The 21,308-nt window shown below is 36.5% G+C and overlaps 2 protein-coding genes across 16 annotated transcripts in view; both read left to right on the forward strand.

Moving 5' to 3' along the window:
- Positions 1-9,670, forward strand: part of SLC4A7 (solute carrier family 4 member 7) — a 93,611-nt gene extending 83,941 nt beyond the window's left edge. For 12 of the 15 annotated variants that reach the window (XM_088052281.1, XM_014248511.2, XM_088052326.1 and 9 more), the window contains 3 exons: positions 66-157; positions 1,921-2,028; positions 5,225-9,670. In XM_088052281.1, coding sequence (XP_087908407.1) covers positions 66-157; positions 1,921-2,028; positions 5,225-5,306 — 282 coding nt within the window. In that variant the 3' untranslated portion in view covers positions 5,307-9,670. Of the gene's footprint in view, positions 1-65; positions 158-385; positions 438-1,920; positions 2,029-5,224 lie in introns of all 15 variants that reach the window. The other 3 variants (XR_015772071.1, XM_088052325.1, XM_088052316.1) reach the window with 3 other exon arrangements.
- Positions 9,671-15,497: 5,827 nt separating this feature from the next.
- Positions 15,498-21,308, forward strand: part of NEK10 (NIMA related kinase 10) — a 65,737-nt gene continuing 59,926 nt past the window's right edge. Inside the window, 2 exon segments of the mRNA XM_088054230.1 lie at positions 15,498-15,571; positions 15,892-15,950. Of these exon segments, the coding sequence (XP_087910356.1) occupies positions 15,498-15,571; positions 15,892-15,950 (133 nt within the window).

Raw genomic sequence — 21,308 nt, forward strand, 5'->3', positions numbered from 1 at the left:
TTGAGATACTACTGTGCTCTCTGCTACATGATTAATTTGACAAACTTCTTACTTGGAATTTACAGGAAGCAGAGAGAATGTTTTCAGAAAATGACAGTGTACACCTTGCATATGGAGAAGCAAATCTGGATTTTCCTGTAAAAGCCCTGAAGTACAGGTAAAAAATAATGCATGTGTTTAAAAGCTCTTTCATCAGAGGCTGTAATTTGCTTTATATTAAGTTGGTTGTATATGAGTTGAAATAAATTTTTCCCCCCAAGCTAGTAACTTAGCCGTGATTAGGAAATATGAAGATATATCTAGTGGTGCTACATTAGTATTTCTATATTGTGTTGTTCTTTAAAACTGCATCTTAATTATAAATTTACATGACCATCTTGAACAGATCAGATGACTCAATTTCGACCAGCTGCACTAAAGGTGAAGAAGCGTCCGTGGTCAGTTTCTATGGAATACTTGTGTGCTACTGTGCATGAAATACTGAGCATTAAGCAACTAATAACATCAGTTGAGCCATGTGTTTGCCAGCCACTTGGGTTTTTCAGAAGAAATCTAAGTGTGTAATTATTTGGTTTACCTAAGTGAGGGCTAAAGTCGTCATTTCTGTGGTACAAAGAACCCATTTTACAGGCAACCCTTTTTATTTTAAAAGGTTATTTTCTGAACATAAATGTTAGATAAATGTTCCAGAAAAGGAAGTACTGGAATTTCAGTTATGGAAACTCTTTCAGCTTTGGGGTAGGCATTTTGTCTCAGCTGTGTCTCCCTTACTGGAGTTATAGTTAGCTGAGTTGTCAGGTATTCCCAACTGTTCTAACATAACCTGAAGATGTGACAGATAAATATCTTAAAAGTTTTCTTTTCCTCTCTAAGACTAATGGTTCCTAGGTTAAAATTTGCCTTCCTATGGATCTAGGGTAGTACCAGGCATGCACTGATGAGATTTGGGAACAGACAGAAATTTGGATGAGACAGATATTCCTGCTGGGTGCTGTTGTCTATTCTGAGAGCAGGCTTAATAAGACTTAAGGAACTGTAATGAAAATGCTAAAGCTTTTTTAAAAAACATTTGAGTTGCTAATTGCTCTCACCATAAAGCTGTGATTTCATCAACTCTGTCCGTGTGTTTAGTATGTATTATGCTGCCTTATATGCCTTCTGGGGATCCCTGAGGAAAAATGGCTTTGAAAGTTTTTTCTGCCATTTGAAAAACTTACAGATGACCTGGGGTAGATTCTGAAGCTTACATACAGAACAGAACAGAAAACAGACCTACGGGCAACACCTAAGTTTGCTGTAACTATAATATGTAACTGTGTGTAGGACAAAAACGGAAATAGGCTTTAAAATTTCACCATCTGTGAGGGTAAACTTCTGCAGCACTTGGGAGGGGGATGATCTGGCAAAAGAACCTTGCAAAATATCTAATAAGGCTTTAGAGGAAAAAAAAAATCTGTCAAGATAATTGAAATTTCTAGATTTTTAATAGTTTCAAATATCACCTGATTTTTAAAAATTTTATTAACCTGTGCTCTTTTGCCCTTGATTATTTCCTAGAAGATTCTTAGATTGACTGATTCATGAAAGCCTTAGCACAACAGTGTGATTCAGTTCATTATTTCTGGGCATGCAAAATAATTTTCCTGAAATTAGATATGGGTTACCTCTCAAGTATTCTCAATATCTTACTGGTATTTATGTGAAAAACTGTTTTGAGATGCTATGTAATTATGATAGTGCTATTGAGTTAAATTTTCAGGTTTTTGTTGAAGTATACTTTTAAGAGATTACTTTTAAGAGATAATTTGTGGCTGTGTAAATATTGAAAGAAGGCACAACTGATGTAAATGATGAGTGACAGTAAGTATAGCAGTATTGCAAGGAACTGAATACTAACCAGAAAGTATGTTTGTTCTTTAGCATTGATCCCTCAGTTGTAAACATATCAGACGAAATGGCCAAAACTGCACAGTGGAAGGCTCTTGCCATGAGTACTGAGAATGCCAAAGTAACCAGAGCTAACCTGAGGTAGCTATAATTACTCACGCCTTTTCTAACTATTGTCTGGTCTTTAGCAGCTGTACTTGTATTTATTGAAATGTATCATAAAATATGAGTATGTGGTTCATAAATCTGAGTTACTGACTTCTTACTTTAGAAGAACTTGAATTTAATTTTTTCTCTTTACTCTGAAGTTTATCAGTTTCTATAAGGAATTATTTCACTACTCTTTTATTAAGTGCATTGTTTTAAATAGTAATTTTAAAATTACAATTTATTTTTTTAATACAAGTGTTTACTACTCTGATGAGCTTAGGATTTCTAAATACTAGAGTGTACATGAGCATGGGAGTGGTTTGATCCTCAATAATACAAATTCCACTGGGAATAAAAGGTAAGTCCAGCACTTTCATTGTTGTTTTGTACTGCTCTAGGATCTGCCCTGTTTTTGTGGGTGAGTGCATTGCTTGGATTGCTTTTCCTTGACTGATTTTTAATATCTAAAAATTAAACCTGTCTCAAATACTATCTTCACTGAATATGAAATATACTTGAATGACGTCCATGGACAGATTATGGGTCCTCAGACTGTGAACATTCCCTCTGAGATGACATGCATCTTCTATGCTGGCCAGTAGTCTTTCTCCTCTGTGAGCTCCCCGTCAAAGAACAAAGGCTGAGTGTGATGAATCACTCTGCTGTTCTATCCTAATTTCTTTACTGTCTGGCTGAATCTGTCTAGGGAAACAAGCCAAAACATGAATATTTATGCAGAATATCCCCTGCTTCCTGAAAGGCTTGTAATTTATAGGGACTGGTATCTGTGGACTGCTCCACATCCATGCAGCTATAGCTTAGTAGTTTTTATGTAGGAAAGGGGAGAATGGGCATGTTTGCCTCAGAAAACTAAACCTAAGCAATCCTGTTGTCTGTTGTGTACATCTTCTATTGGTTGATCCCTTTTAGCCAATTCTGTCAGAGGAAGGCATATTTCAGAAACACAGAATTGTCAGGTTTTGTATAAAATTACATCTCAGTAGAAGTGTTCATTGTAAGGAGGGAGTGTTCATGCTCTGTCCAGGGCTGGCATGTTCCTACTCTGTTCATGGCTCTGTCCAAGCCCATCTCAGGTACTGCTGGAAACACCAGTAGTGATCTAGCACTTGTATACCGTCTGTCCACATGCATTGCTCCAAACTAGGCATGGAAATATGCTTTGTTTTGGCCAGACAGCAGGTCAACCAAGGGTAAAGGAGACCAAAAGAACTTTGAGGTATATTGGAAAAGCTTAAGAGACTCATGAGTGCAGGCATCATTTCCAGTGAATGTCTAGTCTGTATTGTTTAAACATTTAAAAAATGTTAAGCACATGTTTAATTAAAACATTTCAAAAACTTGAGTACCACATGAGCAAAACCATCAAGAAGACAATTAATAGAGGTATTAAAGAGATAAGAGAGTATGTGTGTCAGTATACCTTCCTTATTTAATAGATTTTTTCCTTTCTTAAATTCTAAATTCTCAAAAGGCCATTACAGAATTTGTGGATGATTCTAGTGCATTATCTGATAGCCATTGGGTGTTTAAGGCTTTAGGAGACATATTTTGAAAGCCTGTATTTCTTTTTCCAGAAGAATTAAGATGTTTAGGTTTGGTTTTCAGGCAGTTATTAGTTAGTACTGTTTCATCTCCCACTCTCCTGTTTTTTGAGTAGGTTAAGTTAATATGGAATTATATGCAATTCTATAAAATCAGACTTCTGACCAATTTGCAGTGTTTTTTGTTTTGCTTAGCCTTGTATTCATTATTCCATCTATTTACTGCGTTTTGCTCTAAGACATTTCCCTTGGATTCCATAACATACCCTGCTTGAGCTTAGTACAGTAAAAAATGCATCTTGGTAGGAAACTTGGTAAAACTACAAATGGAAAATAAAAACCAATGGTGCCAGAAAGCAGCTTTTTAACAGGCAGTCTGATATTACATTAATCTGGAAAATGTTGAAAGGCAGACTTCTTGAGCCTTAAATCAATTGGTTGTTGTTTTGAGGTATTTGCTACACTTTCTTTGCCTCCCGTTGAGATTCAGAGGTGTCATTTCTGGTCATTCAAAAGTAATTTCCAGTAAATTACTCATTTCAGTTCTACTAAGGTTTTTCTGCATAACTGTCTTCATCTCGTGGTACAGACAAACATTTAGTGCTGTGGTAAAAATGGTTCTGTAGGCACTGCTTTTTTCAGATTTATATTCAAATACTAATGCAATTCAAAGGAGGTGTGTCTTCTATAATTCCAGATGGCATGTTTTGTGGGTTGGCATGATTTCTTAAAAATAATATATTTTTTAAAAGATAAATTTCTATTTTTTTCCTTTTCTAAATTGATCCAGATTGCTTTTTCTGTCTACCTCAGCCATTTATTGTAGTTTACAGACTCTGTGGAGTCCCAGTACCACTTGTATTTTCTAAGGAGATACAGAATTTTTCTCTTTGCATGAATTTCTAATATTTTTTTTTCCTTAAAGAGCAACTATACAGAGGTGTCATCTCTTTTGAAACTTATCCTCCCTCTCTTATACTGTTCCATTTCATCTTCTAGGGACTTCCAACTACCTTGGGACATTCCTTATTGTCCTTCAGTTAGGCACAGTTCAGTGTTGGTGTCCCTAGGAGTGTCAGTTGTTCAGATGCCACTTACTTGCCTTTAGGGTCTTCTGCTTCACTTAATGGACACTTGCACAGGTTTCTTACTGTCCTCTGCTGTTGTTGGAAGTGTGGTTTTTAAACAAATGGAAATATCCTCCCATTCTTGTGAACAGATGGTTTCCCTGCCCAAGAATAAAGAAGTATTAGTAATACTGCTTGTTATTTTTTTGTATATTTGAGTATTTTTATGTAGAGAGTTTTGCAGGCTGTATTGGAGGTTGGTTGGTTGGTTTGTTTTTAAAGATTTTTTCATTAACAGTTTCAAATCAATCAAAGCAGTGGAATTGAATATGTATTTATGAATGAGATACTGGTTTTCTCTCTTTCAAGTTTGTACTGTTCCTGTGAATAGTATTTAACAATTACTAAAATGTAATAGAAATGCCGTGTCATAATACATCATCATACATCATCCTTATGTAAAAACTTTTAGTGTTCATTGTGAAGTATAAAACATTTGAAATTTAATCATTCCTAAAGTGAGCCAGACCTTATATTTTCTTCTTTGTTTTCAAACAGCCCTGAAAAACCAGAAAGTGTGAAAATAGAAGTGGAAAATTCACATGTTGTGAGATACGTGGATGCTGAAACATCTTTATAGAATGGAACCAATGGGAATTGTGTGTATTTGTGTGTATATATATCACTGTAGGATATTATGCCATGGAAGTGTGATTTCCAGTTTAAGGAGCAACATATATTTAATTTCTGCCGTTGTTTAGGGCACTGTAGATATGCTTGCATAATGTGAAGATTTTTCCAGCAAAGATGAGTGGTAATCACACTTCAGCTATTTATTTTATTGGAAATTCTATTTTCATTTTTAAATAGGAAGACTGTAATGAATGCTTATTATTTTCAATAATCAATATGTGCATAAAAGTTACATCAGCTTTTGCTGATGATTACTGGTCCACATTGCTTAAAATTTTGCAATACCTCTGTTTATAATGTACGCTACAGAAGTTTTGTTTTCCATGCAGGCAATTAGTGTTTGTTTTTGCAGGGTATACTTCTTTTGTGGTTTCATAGAACAAATGTTACTGTGCTGTTGACAAGAACTACTGTGTTTTATGTCTCCACTCCATGTTAGTGTTTTCTGGATTCTGTCTTTCCTACTCTACAGAAGTGGCCTAGAGCCCTAAGTCAGGTGGTTAGTTAAGCCTTAAAATGTATTTAAATTCCCTGGTGTGCTGCTTTCTTTGTTTTTTTGAATTCCCTTGCATTTTCATTATTGTCCAGTAGCAGTATGAGTGCAGTAATGGTAGTTACAATCCCAAGTCAGTATTTGCCATTCTGGACACTCCACGTTTACACAATATAAATTGGGTTTACAGGCAGCAATTGGTCTATAGGAAATTATAAGTACTTACCACGTCAATACTCTTGAATTCTTTTCTTCCTATTTTTGCTTATGTTTTTTCCCATAGATTTTCAGTGTCTGATTTACTCAGCTCTAAGGGTATTTCATATCTTCATCAAATATATTTCTTGGTTAATAAATTTTTTAATTTACTGTGTATTTGATTAAATTAGTTGTAGCTCAATTCTGGAATAGGTTTATGATCAGTATTATTTTATGGATTACTAATTGCTTGTGGTATTTGTATGTACAGTTCTGATCCTCTCTGTTGTAAAGGGCATATATGATAGCACACCAACTTATTTTTAAACACTTTATTTATTTTAATTAGTATAAATTTCTATCATGTCAGATGAATTGAAAAAATAAATATTCATTTATTAAAGTAAATGGGATTTTTTGGGGACTCCATGGATAAAGATGCAGTCAGTACATTTATTGTACTTACGTTTTTGAGTTCTAGTGTTTAGCATTATAATATTTGAAATAATGAGAATTTTATGTATAAATGAAAATCTTGATCACCCACGCAGTTTCCATTCTTAATATTTTTTTGCCTTATGTCTTAGTTTTTTTGGGCTTTAATTTCCAACATTATCTCTTTACATTCTGAATTGCCACTAGCCATTTCTGGATGCATTACAATGGCTTTAATTAGAATCTGTGCTCATTTAATATTAGAAGATGCTGTTTGTTTAATTCTGCTTTTGGCGGAGTTGGGAGTTTTACCATGGACCAAGTGATAAAATTCTCAATAATTGCAAAAGGAGCTGATTCTGGAGGAGGGCAGACTTTATCTGAAACTGCCACTTGAGGTGGAATTTTGGTGCTCTTCAGCCAAGTGTCACCTGTAGAGAGGGTAATTGTATATTACAAAAATAAAGCAATCAGTGAGAATAAATAGAAACAATTATAAAAAATATTTACATTACATGGACTGTTACTGTTCCCTTTAAATGTAATGCAATTATTTAACATTTTTTTCCTTTCCTTTTTTAATTTTACTGATTTCTAAGAAGACAGTTTAAAGAAAGGAAATTGTAGTGTACAGCAATATGAATAATGGTATCCAAACTGTCATAGTGGGCTAAGGTCAGTGGCAAAGCAAAAGAGGTCTGCATTACCAGTTTGACCAATACTGTTTAATGACCTGCATTCTTAGGTAAATAGTGTAGCTTGTGCCTTAGTTTGACTTTGTGCTCTTTTAGAAAATAACACATGGTCCCTCTGATCAAACTGAGATAACAATGAAGCTATAACAGATGGTCTCTGAAAACTTTCTACATTATTTAAAAAAAAACCCAAACACCACTATCTGCATGTCAGTGGTTGACTACTAAGTACCTCTTGCTCTGAATCAAGAAGGGAAGAGATGTTTTGAGCATTTTATGTAGCTTCATCCACAATACAGTACTTCTGTCCTCTCAGTAGTATTTTACATTTCGTGTTCACAGTCCTGCAACAGTTTCCAAAGACCCAAAAAATTACTAGAAGCCTCTTGGATTTCTGACACTTTAATGATGGAAATCAGGGTTCCATGATGCTGCACACCTTGCATTTGGCTTCTACTTCAGAATGATTAAGTTTTGGTCAATATTACAGGAAGTGGGTATATTTTGAGTGAAGTTGAAAGGAAACAAAACCAAAGCCCCACAAGTCTAATCACAGTATTTATTTAATTATGTAGCTATTTTAGTCAGTGCCAGAAATATCATGACTTGGCAAACCAGTTGACAGTGATCTTTGGTTCCAGTGTTGTTGGGCAATAGTTACACTTGCACTTTGTTGCCATATGAACAGCAGACGTTCTGGTATTAAGTGCATAAATCTCTGTTGCTAATGTGTGATTAAGTGATTCACAGCTCATTTTACAACTTCTCTGCTTTAAAATCACACTGAGTATTAAAGTAAGACAGCTAAGGATGTAGTTTATTGTATGTAGATACGTGTTTTGCCTTAATGGATGCAAAAGAGCAGTGATAATTGCTGTGCACTGATTTTTTTTTTCCATAGGGCTTAGGCCCTGTAAAAACAACGCCAATGGATTTCCATTCCAACAGTTTTAGAGGAAAATAAACAGCCCTGCACTTTTTATAGATGCCTTGGTTTCCTGGAATGGAGCTTAGTGCTACTGTGTACCTGGCTGCAGAGCCACCTCAGGAAGTCCCTCTTTCATTTTTTTTCTCTTGTTTTTCCTTTTTTCTTTTTTTTCTAATTTATTTATAAATATTAATGTTTACATTAAATGTAGGTCTTAATTTTGACCACTCCATTTAAATTATCATCTAAAATGTATCATTTAAAACGCAGTTTTGTGTTTAAATTATATTCTAGAGAACTCATTCTTACTATTTTCGTATGTATTATAGTGACACGTTTTTCATTCTGTTTACATATGCCCAAGTTAACAACAGTTTCCTCCTAGATTAATTTTGCAGCTATATCATAATATTTTATACAGTTGTTCAGTGAAATGTTCCAAATTGCCAAGTTTGTCATCATAAACCTGTCAGGGTAGAACTTGGTGCCCTAATGGTTTTGGAATATTTTTCAACCAAGTATCTTGGCCATTTTTTCTTCATTTAATACAAGTTCTCCCATAAGTTACCATTAGCTTCACCTGCATCTCTGTCCTTATACGGTCACTTCCTAATTCATGCCCTTTGCAAAGGCAGGTTCGACAGGCTGTAAAATATTTCTGTAACAAATGGGTGTCACATCGCAGAGCCTGCACCGCTCTCAAGGGTTTGTCTTGTACATAGATTCTGTAAATCATAAAGTAAATGGTTCATGACTCTCAGTTCACGAATGTAATCTGGCAGGCGAGCACCACAGCGAGCTTAGTTTTCTTTTTGCTTTCGTATGATTAGTAATGTTTTAATTACTCATCTAGGACAAAATTATCAAGTACAGTAAAAAGTGGGAAATACTTTGTTATACCAACAGTAATTTATTTTATGGCAAATTTTAAGATTATGGATGCACACAGCTTTGAGTCAGCATAAGTGTAGTGCTATAAATAAAGCAAACTGCTCAGTAAGTTTGTCAGTTTTATTTTATAATGTTTTTAGTGAAGACTTAGAGGACTTTGTAGTTGGCATTGAACTTTACCTAAAAACTCTTTAATATTCAATTTAGTATCTGTTGACATTTATTTGGAATAATGAATGAGTTTGAAAATTGATACTTTTCTAAATGATTTTATTGGAAAGACACATAATTTCTAGTAATTTCCTTTCTATTGTTACTGATACTCCTGTGCAAAGGTGTCTTCCAGGTTCAGCTTTTGCAGCTGAACTGCAGTTTTGATTTTAATACTGTTTATTTGAAATGTGATTGCATACTGTATGGTTCGAATTTTTTATGACTGCTTTTCTAATTACAGTGACATTTTCTTACTTTATAAACAAATCCAAAGCAAATGAAAACATTATTCCAACTGTAGAATCAATATTCAGTTTATACAGAAAACACAACTCTCAGACTTGTCTTTAATGTGAAAGATTCAGCCTTTGTGTTGTTTTAATTACTGCTAGAATAAAAATATCTTTTGTAACGTTTCAGAAAGTTGGTAAAAGCAATAAACAATCTCCTGGACTCCATTCAGGCCACTTCTGTTTTTATTGCCCCGGGCTGGGGTCGGGCCCTGCGGGGCGGGCCCAGCCGGGGCGTCCCCGTGCTCATGGCAACGGTGCCGGGCGGAAGCGGTGCCCACTGCGCAGCACGGCGGCTCGCGATTGGCCGGCGGGCCAAGAAGAGGGGAGGCGATTGGTTTAAGGGGCCCGCCGTAGCCGGGCCGCGGAGCGGAGGCGGGCGCGCGCCGCGGAGGGGGCGGGGCGGGGCGCTGAGGCACCGCGGGGAGCGGGAGGGACGGGACGGGAACCCCGGGAAACTCAAGGCAACGGGTGGCGAGTCCTGTCGAGGGCAGGGAAGGATAGGGATGGCGATGCTATGTCCCCGTGCTCCTCCCGTTCCACTTCATGACGTGCTCCACAGCCCTGCACTTCACCAGCTCTGAGCTTTCAGTAGGCATTGAATAATCTCGTGATTCCCAAAGGCTCTAAGTGATAGCGGTATAATTCCCTGCAAAGGTCTGCTTGGTAGTGAGAGTGGAGAGGGTGAAGGTCAAAGAGCTACGTGTTATATTCTCGAGTTGATACTGAATTGAGCTGCTTACTAAACCTCAGAAATCCCCTATTAGTTAATTTTCTTTTGGTGTCTTGGGCGGTTTTGTTTTGTTTGTTTTTTTCGGGGGGGTGTATTTGGGGTTTGGTTTTGTTTTGTTTTTTACTTCCGTATGTGAACTGCTGTTTAACAGGGTGGATTTACGCAAACTGTACAGAGGAAAGAGAGGAAAGTTATGCTCTGGGAATTAACCAAGAGACTGCCATTTGGGTGGACCCAGCAATCTGAGAATAGGCCTGGCCAGTTATGGATTGAGGTGGTACAGAGAAAACAAAATCCAGCAAAAGACAAACAACCCCAAAACAGCAGTAGCTTAAATGTTTTCATTTGTAAGGAAAATAGGAAGAACCTTATACTTGTTAACTTTTAGAAAATCTCTAAAGAAGTTATTAAAGATTGAGACATATATGTTTGTGGAAGTTTTTGTGTGTAACAACCACACAAAATAAGTTTCCATATTGATTCAGTTAATAAAATGAAAGAACTATTCTTCAAACATTGACTCTGTGGGTTCTTCAATACAATTTCCTAGACTAACAGACTACCACTGAGGATCTATTATGAGTGCCATGCTCTTTGAGAACAAGAGGGGAAGTCAGCCAGAATACCCTTTTTTTCCAACAGACTGGATAAATAAAAATACCTTTTGGGAATTTTTCATTGCCTTTGATGCTTCCTTTGCATTCATTTTGGCCATGTTTGAAATCCATTTATGTTTGACAATAATATGTTTCTAACTGCTCTTTTAAAGGAGTGAATTTTCACCTGACCTTCATCTGACCCAGATTCTGATATTAGATACATTCCTATCTAGGAACAGCATCAAAAGTCGCATTAAAGCAAACGTATCTACTGGTTCTTTATCCACCTTAAGCCTGTTATCCTTTGTATGATTAGACAGTGGAATTTGGCCACTGGAGGAATTAAGAAAGGAGTTTAGGAGAAAATCAAGCAACTAGTTGGCTTACAAACTCCATATCCAGTCGTTATTGCTACTAAAGATTATAAGGAATGTGAGACATCTTATTGTTGAAGAGACCGTTACACTGCAATCAGTGGGGGTTGATTAATCCTCCAATGCTACTTTGTGGTTTTGTTTGTTTGGGGTCTTGTTTTTACCTTCTGAAGCTTATGTGCTTATGTCATCTGGGACAGATACTACACTGGTCCACAGATCAAGTCTGGGGGAATTTCTTTGTCTCCTGTTTCTCATCATGTGGATTCTTTCATTTCTGACAGGGTTCTTGGAGCATTTCTTGTCCTAGCCTTCATTCCAGTGCTGTCAGAATGCATCTCTCTTCCTATGTAATTAAATCAACAAAACTAATTAAATGTAATTATCCTCAATTAAAATGAAGAGCATTACTATGGCTCTAATTTCATTGTCTTAAATGGAATTAAATGAGACTGTGCTGTAAAGACATTTTTCTTTTAACATGTCTCTGTTATTTAATAGTTGTCTGATTTCAGTTTTTATCTGGCACAACTGAGTGTTGTTTGGTGTGTTTCTTATACATTCCTTATGACTGGTGTCATAGCAGGAGGATAGTTGTGAGGACAGTGAATAGCCTGGCTCCATGGAAATTTCTACTGGCATAAGTAAAGAAGAAATACGAGGTGGGAACTTACTCAGTGAATTCAAGAAAGTCAAATAACTATGAGAACAAGTAAGGGAATATTAATGTCTGTTTTCTGTCATGTTTCTGGATGATAGAAAGACAATGGAGTTGTTTTCGTTTGTCTACCCCTCACTCAGGACATGGTGCTACTAATACCTACCTGATTTAATGACTGGCTACTGATTGAAGGGCTTTCTGCTCTTCTCCCTCCATTTACACCTCTGCATTCCTGCCCTGTCAGCAGAGACACTCATCAGGCCACTGTAACCGAGCTAAATTGGTAGGAAAGTAACAATGCAAAGGAAAGTGTATTTTTTCTGTGTGTTTAGCTCTCTAAACTGGCTCAGGTTTGGATCAGATTCGCTGAACAGGTAGAGAAGAATTGCTAGCCAAAGGGGAAGGGAAGGAATGAGGAAAGCCATTTTCACTGGCAGCTGACTGTTAATTATTTAGTTTAATCTCTGTAGTTAGGTGAAGGGCATAACACTAAATTGCATGAATAAATCCTCCTTTCTGCATGTTGTCCCTGCCCTCGTACAGTAGAAGTACTTTGGAGACAAGATAATCAGGGCTAAAGTAGAAGAGATTATTTGTAACCTGAATCGGGTTTCCCAATCCAGTGAGCTGTGCATCTGAGATTATATTGGGTTGACAGACTAAAGAGGTCAGTGCAGGGTCAGTTGGTGACCAGAGCTGGCCTCTTTCTTGAAGGGCTTCCTGACCTGTGGTGACTTGTTGGCCTCTAGGAAAGAGAGAGGTAACCTCAGGGTGAGTCCTCAGAGCTGGGTGAGGGCTGTATCCTTGAGAGACCAGTGTCCCTTCATTCTCGGCAGCAGTGAAGGGAGTTTGGCTTTATGTTTATCAGGTTCGATTATGCATAGGAACTTTTAGATCTGTAATGGCAACAAACCTTTAAAATATTTATCTTCTATTACTCTGTTTCATCTTCATCAAGGTAGAGCAAACAGCAAAAGAATTGGAATGGCAGCCCTAAAGCAAGGTTGATTGACAGTTGTAAAATGTTCTAAATAATCACAAAGACCTAACAGTTCTGGAAATTGTAGCCATACTGGGAAACCTGCTGTTTCTGGTTTGGAGATTTAACCCAAGAATTTCACAGGATGCTGAAAACTTTAATGCTTAACTCTGTTTGCTCATGGACAAGTTATTTGTGTGTGGTTTGGCTGGTGTTTAATTCGTTGGAATCTGTTCTTTATGCACACATACTCATGGTCAAGTAGACAATTTGAGTTTCACAGTATTTCCTACTGTGCAGATGTGAGGTGCTTATTGCAACATGTCATGCCTCAGTACTATCCCACAAGGTTGGGGTTGGGGAGATGATATAAGAATATCACTGAAACAATACATGGAAATTTTTACTCCCGAGAATTCTTAATGTGCTTAGCAATGTATGTGGCTTCTCTTAACTTTTAATGTTCTTCAAGCAAAGGAAATAAATGCTTTGAGCAAACTGCATTCAGTTTAGTCTGAACTCAGTAGTTTTGTCTGCTGAGTGGTAGAACAAATCCTGTTTATATTTCTTCCCTGGTAATAACTGGTGCCACAGAAGTTTTCTGAGCTGTTTTTTAGTAATCTTCTTGGGCAGATGCATGGAAGAGAGCAGAGAAGTTTCTTGTGGATGCAGATCAATGATTCCCTGTGGTAGGATAAAGGTTTGTTTAAAAGACTAGACACGGATGAACTGGGCTTACAGGCCACTTCCGAGAGGGATTTAATAGAGTGCACGAGTTCATACTGTCAACAGTTGCATTTTGGGTAGTTCTGTGATTGTATAACTGGAAAAATGATGTGAGATTGTATAACTGGAAAAATGACTCTGATGTTCATTTGGGAAGGAGCAGCTTCTGGTAATTTTCAATGCTTTTGTTTCATGACCAGTTTGCTCCTTCTTCTTTGCCTTTATGAAGAGGAGAAATAAAAATCAGTAGCAGAGGAATTCTACACTGCACAGCAAGAAAAGGAGGCCATCAGTTTCGTTACAGAAAATTCTGTTAAAGACACACCAAAAGAAACATCCAAACAGTCCAGTGAACAGTAAATTAGGTAGAAAGGATCAAGCAGTGGTATTATATCCTTGGTTTTTAAATTGAAAGTGCTCTCCAATATGCTACAGCTGTAGGATAATTCGACAGCCCCAGCCTGTGCCTGACCCTTCTCTTTTTTTCACTCAGAGGAGGTTCTGCATCAATACAGCTGCTTTTGTTGCAGCAAGAGATTCCTGTTGAATATCCTCTTTCCAGGTCTTTCTGTATGCTTCGAGGGCTTCAGAAGATTTTCAGTGACAGGTGCTGTGTACTGTGCAAATGACTAGCTCAGGGCTTTTGTGGGAGGTCAGACCTATAGACTGAATGTTTTTCTGCAGGAATTTGATGTGTGGTTATGTCCCTGATGAGGCCATGCTGTATAGTTCTGCTCATCTCTGGAAAGAAGCTGTGTGTCCCACTGCAAGGACAACAGGTAGGTTTGGTATAAGGCATTCAGAAGACCTAGATTTTAAACTGATGCAAATTTTTGTTGTTCTTTGGCAGACTGTGTGATAGAATGGTTTGGGTTGAAGGAACCTTAAGATCATCAAGTTCCAAGCCATGGCAGAGGCACCTGTCGTGATATACTAAGCTGATCACAGCCCCATCCAACCTGACCTTCAACACTTCCATGGATGGGGTGTCCACAACTTCTTTGGGCAACCTGTTCCACTGCCTTATCACCTTCACAGTAAAGAATTTCCTTCTATTAAGTAATCAAAACCTGAATTCTTTTAGCATAAAGTCATCATCCCTTGTCCTAACACCACAGGCTGGTGTAAAAGTCCCTCTCCAACTCTTTTGTAGGCCCTTTTAGGTATGGGATTGCTGCTTGATATCCCACTGGAGCCTTCTTTTCTCCAGGCTGAACAACCCTACCTCTCTCAGCTTCTCTCAGCAGAGAGAAGTTGCTCCAGCCCTCTGATCCTCTTTGTTGCCCTCCTCTGGACTCATTCCAACAGGTCCCTGTTGTCCTTTTGATGGGGACCCCAGAGCTGGATGCAGTAATCTAGGTGGGGGTCTCAGAAGAGTGGAGTAGAGAGAGAGAATCACCTCTCTCAACTCGCTGTGTCTAATTTTTTTTTCAGATTCCTCCTTTTTCTACCCTTCCTTTGACTTGATTATTTGGATGATATAACTATTATATTCTCTGTTGTCTGGACAACAGCTTGTTGTTAACAACCTTGATATTGGCCTGTAAGCACTGCTGTAACATAACCAGCCAATTCACAGAGAGAAATAATGGCAAGAAGATGAAAGAGGAGGAAAAATCCTAATAAAAAATACTTGAAAAAGCAAGACAGTATTGTCTACACATGTGTTGTAAAACCAAGGTTTCTGTATGTTGGGTTAATAGTTTTCTTATTAATGTCTGGAATTTCAGAGGATAACCTGATATAATGCCCAAGGTTTCATGCTGAGAAAATGGCAAAGCTGTTTTTTTTCCCTAAAAGCAGTATCAGTTGGTTCTCTAAGTAAATGTGTTCCTCTTGCTACAGTGATACAATTCTTTCTATCTACTTTATTTTTAAGGAAATTATTTTTTAGCCCCATAATGATAATAGTAGTGATACACAATGCCTGATCAGGACAAAAAGCTGAGGAGCACAGAAAAAGCAAAAGACAAAAAGCCTCCTGGGATCTCTAGGAGGTATAATATCTGACATTTTACTTTGAACTTCAGCAGGACTCATGTGGAATTTGCACTGGCTGCCAAAGCAGAATGCTTCAATTTGAAATGCAGTATAAACATGACAACTGTTACTCTGGTCACAAAGTTTATTTACACCTTTGTTGATTTAAAGCATGATGGAGAAGCTGTAAATTCTTCTGTGTGCAACATGTGGACACCAGGCAACGCTAGAAAACTTTATTTTCTGTCAGTAGCTTTGTTGCTTGTTGACGTTCATTACACTTATGGAAATACTTTAATGTAACTATTAACATACACTGTTGTGTTTTTTTTCCTAGGGATTATTCTGATCTAAAAAGCCTTCAGTCTCTCAAGTGTTCAGTCAAAGAACCAAGAGGTATTTTTCAATAACTGCTATTAAATGTGCTTTAGAATTATAATTAATGGTGATTATGGATTCTGGCATATGCTTAGAACATTGCATTCTGTAATGATTAAAACATGTTAGCAAAATCTTGAGTAGTGGATATCTTTCTTCTTGTCTCTTTTTTTTTTTTCTTGTCAATGTTAGACCTTCTATGTGGGACAAATCACGTTTAGAATGGGTAAAAGAATGAAACCAATCCTCTTCCCATTCTACTATATCATATTTTTTTTATTTTAACAGGAAAAAATTGCTTTATTTTGTATCTTGAGCAGATTTTATCCAGCTATGGTTGCATATAGTAAAGTAGCCTAGCAGATTAGTTTTCCTCTGTGCCCTTTCACAGTGTCACATGAAGGTAGGCTTAAAGATGTGTGAGTAACAGCATGGGGGAGAGTGGTAAAGAATATAAAGTAAGATCAGCATTTTAACCGTAAACAATTTGTCTTTGAAGAATAACACTTCAGCTAAAAATATCCATGGCATAAATACCAGCTTACAGGAGAAAGTCAAATCTTCTTCACCTCAACTCACTTAGTGAAGCTTGTATTTGCCATTTGAAGCAAAGAAAACCAACACATGATGATGGGTGTGAGTCTTTGGAATCACATTTTCTCCCTTTCAATGCTGTAAAAAGATATGACAAAATGACTAAAGGATTCATCCATGTGAGGTAGGAGTTATGTACTTTCTACCTGGTTAGAGGCCTGGAATTACTTCTGAGCAGAAAGCTGAAACATGTGAGTTGTACAACCTAAAAAGAATGTGAAGGCTATGCAATTATGGAATTGGGACAGGTAAGAAGCATGGATACTGAGCATGTGTTGCAAATTTTGTCAAGCTTGCTATCATGAATTTTAAAAGACACCGTTCTTCACCTTTTTCTTACCTCTCTGTACTTGTTTTCCAGTCTTGCTTTGCACCAGTTTTCTACCCCATCTGTGTTGTTTTGCAGAGGGGGTGTGTGTATTCTATAATGGCAAGTTTAATGTCCAAAGTTCAAGTCAGAACTTGAGAAAAGGTACTTTTGCCTGATAATATTCTCCTAAAACTTAAAATGCAGTGCTTGCCTCATGACTATTATCCCTTCCATCCTTCGTTCCAGCTTATATACATTGAAAGTGGTCAAACCAGTGTGACAAGAACTTGGCAAAATGTCAAAAGCAATTAACAAAAGTCCAGTGGTCAATGGCAAGAATCAACAGAAGCTGTTGGGCTTGAAAAATTTAGGTAAAAATAATTTAAAAAAAGCTGATGATGACACTCTTGTATCTCTGAACATCTTTATGTATTTAAGAGTATCACTTTGTTGAGGTGTTGAAGGCATTTGTATTTTTACATATGTCTGTTACTTGCACTTTTCATGTTAATCCAGTATTTGAGATGAGAATGACATATTTTTAATTTTTAAACCTTACTGTTTATGTTCCTGCCTTTGTAAGTTTCAAGTTTTCCCAGTCAACAGAGTATACTGGTGAGAGTTAATAAACTCATTTTAAATAGTGATAATTGCTTTATTTGGAAAAGTTATACCATTCTGATAGTCCCAAATTATGCACGAGACAGACTGTTAATGGCTGGCAATCTGAAATCATGTTATTCTGTGGTAAATGCTGATATGACATTTCTTAGTTTTTGCTGCTATTGTTAAATTGTAGCAGTGTAAAACTGTCTTGTGGCAAGCTAATTTGCAATTCGCCATTTTTCTTTTTTTCTTCCTTATCAGCATGACCTACAAGAATGAGAGAAATTTTAGCAAACATCCCAAGCACCAGCTGTTTCAAGATATCTTTACAACTTTAGTTAAGGAGAGTTACCTGCAGGTCAGTATATGAAGCACATTCATAAACAAGAAGGAGGGCCACTTTTTCTTGCCTTCCATAAGAAGGCCAAGAAAGAAATCTTGTTTCTCCCAAAGAAACAAGATGCATGCATAATATCCCATATTGTTACAACAATTCACCTTTCTGTGGAAATTACCAGCAGCACTTCATAACCTCAGTTTTGAACAACCACTTGTGTGTTGGCTTTGAGGAGCAATGCTCAGGTTAGTGGGACAGAAAAATGAAGTACTGGGTATATGGCAAAATTTGGATGACCAAAATTTTAACTGCTATGTTTTCTTGATAATTTATCTGTATATGGTGTCTGTAATCTATGATTTGCTTTTCTAATCAATTTCACTGATTCTATTTGTATTTTATGGACTGCTGCCTTTATAGAGAGAGGCCAGTGGCTTCCATAAAATTCAGATGAGTTGATGTTGCTTGTTTGTATTTATTTGTATTTCTGAGTGTAACAGGATTGGAGAGGTAAATTTCTTATGTTGCTCTCATTTATGTGAGGAAAAAGTACAAGACCTTAAAAAAATACAGAGGGCAGAGAAAGATATTTTTGTGGAAAAAAAGATGCTTTTTTCAGGGTTTTTTTACTATATTCTTTTGCAGTGCATTGTATTTTCCTTTTTAAAGCCCAAATACATTTTATAAAAAACCCTTAAGTGGTACAGAAGTTTAAAGAAGGAATCCTAGAGCGTTGAAAGGTATTAATGTATAACTTCTAGAATTTACAGAGGAATCTAAAAACACCACATAGTTTTCTTGGACCTTTATTCAGAACCAAGTGGGGAACTAGGGATCTCTTCTTTGATTATCTAAATGATAGTGAGTTTAAAACAGATCATTTAAGTGATTTTTAAATCTGGTATCTCTTTTTTGCATGTGAACTCAGTACTCACCAGTGGGAGGTCAGTGTCTCAGCTTCCTTTGCCAAAAATCTAAGAATAACTTACACTGTGATTTCCCAAGTTCTGTTTGTACATTCTGACATACTTGGCTTATATTTTGGTTTTCTTTGGTGGTTCCTTGTGATAGTGATATGGCAAAAGAAGCCTCTTATGTTTAGAATGAAAGCACCCAGGCAAGGTTGATGAAACAAGCATAAATTAGTAGATATGTAGATAAGCTGGATTATACCCTGGTGTATCTAGCAATGTGTGTTGCAAATGTAACTGCAGTGGAAGTGGCTCTCAAATGTTAACCAGGCTCAGGGAATGGCTGTCCACCAAGGGAATACCTTCAGGCCACTTTAAAATCTGTCCTGCAAATTTTGCACGCAGGTATACGGTTGCTGTTTTCTTTCCATGATAGTTTTGTGTTCTTCTGAAGTGGCCAATTATGGAATCAAAATGAAAAATTATATTACTTTGGGCAGAATATTGGCATAGAAGTGCTGAGAGTTTGTTAGTATCTGTTTGTAAAACATTTATTTTTATGGAAGTATTTTTAGCTATTGGCGTCATTCCCAACTACAGATGATGAAATGGGAAGAGAACTACCATGACCCATACACTTCTTCTGTTTCCAAGAAACCTATCTAAACAAATTTTGTCCTCTCAGTTAAAATAACAACTAAAAAACATGTGGCAAAGATGTCTAATTTCAGGTTTATTTTAAATAGGGAAATGAGGATATATACTTTGAACAGGCAGTGGAAATAGTGATTCCATTACTGGTATTTTATGCAGGATTACTGCCCCTGGACACATTCTGCAAACCTGATTTGTGTTTTCTGACATGTCTTATGCTGGAGAATCATATGGAGAAATATAAAGGAGGAAGTTCTATATGGAAGTACAATCCTATTTCAAGAACATTTTAACTAAGTAACAATTTATTCCCAGCATAATGGAATTAGAGTTTTTGAAAGCCAGAATATATTATGATAATTCAAAAAATATTTTAAATATAGCTATTTTTACTTCTGTGGCACCCATATTTTTGCATAAGTGTATTTTGTGCACTGAAGTTTACTAGGTAAATCCCCATAGTACCTTTGTCCATTATGTTGCATGTCAGTTTATTATGATTAGAATGATATATACTGTAAAAAGCAGTGCCCAGATATTCTTGGTTTATGGGGAGAAGTGACTCTGTTCCTCAATTTTCCCATGAGCAGTTGGTGTGGGTTTTTTCACTAGTTTTCAAAACAACTGTCCTATAATCTAGCTGCATTTATCTAGGTCTTCTGGTTAGGAGATTTAAGAAATGCCTCCTGAAGTGGGAGAATTAGAAAAGTCAACACAATTGGTTCAGTCAAAAGAAACTGTAGACTTTTGAAGGGAGATGAGAAAAGTCACCCTGCACTGTAGCAAATGACTTTGCAAAGGGAAAAGTATACTGCATAAATGGGTTTTTTTAAATGTTGAAGCAGGTTTAAACCTTGAGGCTACACTACTATTGCATTGCAGAATATTTTTTCATGAAACAGATGCACCACCTACAGGCTCCACCTGTGCAGAACAGTCTAGGATTATGAAGTCTTCAAACTCTTTTTCCTAATGGTATCCTTTATTTTTCCTCCCCTACTTGCAGTATATGGAAACAGTAGCAAATCATTATCTTAATTATGGAGAAGAGCAGCACAATGTAGACAAGTTGGTCAACATGACATTTAAGTGCAATAGCTGATAACAGAAATGATAAGGCTACTCACAGCTTTTTGTGTGAAGCTTAAAATGTTAAAAATACTTGAGGATGTCATTAAGATACTATTATATTCAATGTAGGCATCATCACACTTGTGAAAGCTAAAATTCCTGTAGAAAAGAACAGCTTGTTTTTCTACATAAGTAGTATTTTTTTAGGAAATTAGTATCTTTTTGTGCATTGAAATAAAAGAGTAAAATGAGCTACTTATGGTTCAAAGAACTTATACAGTATTTTACTCTGTTATCTCACTGGTAAAATGAAAATATTAGTGAGAAAGAGTCAATTTATGTGTCTTCCTTTTTTCAAAAGCTTGCTACTTTTAAAAATCAAATAGAACGGGTTATAGCAAGTGGAGCACATAAAGTAAGTTCTCTATAAAATTGCTAATTTTGTTTAATTAGCTACTTTATGGAATAATGCATGGTTTTCAGATTTGACCTAGGTGGGACTAAATTCCTTACTTTGTCAGGCTTGTAAGGTAAGATAATCTTTTACAGATGTATTAGTAGTATAATAAAAATAATTTCTTCTCTGTAAGTTAATTGGTCTGATGTATGATTGGCTGTTTGATATAAATAGAATGTAAACATTTGTTCATATAAAAAGTAGTGCTTATGTGTCCTGAGCTACACATTACTATGATTCAAAATGTTTTATATACTTTTAAAATGTAAATATATTTTAAAATTTTCTTACACAAATTTCTGCTGTGGTTTTTCACTTATAAAGTATTCTCTGTGTAAATATTCTGTGTCAACCCAGACATCCCTTGCTATAGATTGCCATTGGTCGAAGAATCTATACTTAACTATTTCTGGTTTGCAGCTAAACTGAGATACAG

The sequence above is a fragment of the Pseudopodoces humilis genome, chromosome 1, assembly GCF_049639895.1.
Source record: "Pseudopodoces humilis isolate 2021_Gansu_Grassland_sample_001 chromosome 1, ASM4963989v1, whole genome shotgun sequence".
NCBI classification, from domain to species: domain Eukaryota; kingdom Metazoa; phylum Chordata; class Aves; order Passeriformes; family Paridae; genus Pseudopodoces; species Pseudopodoces humilis.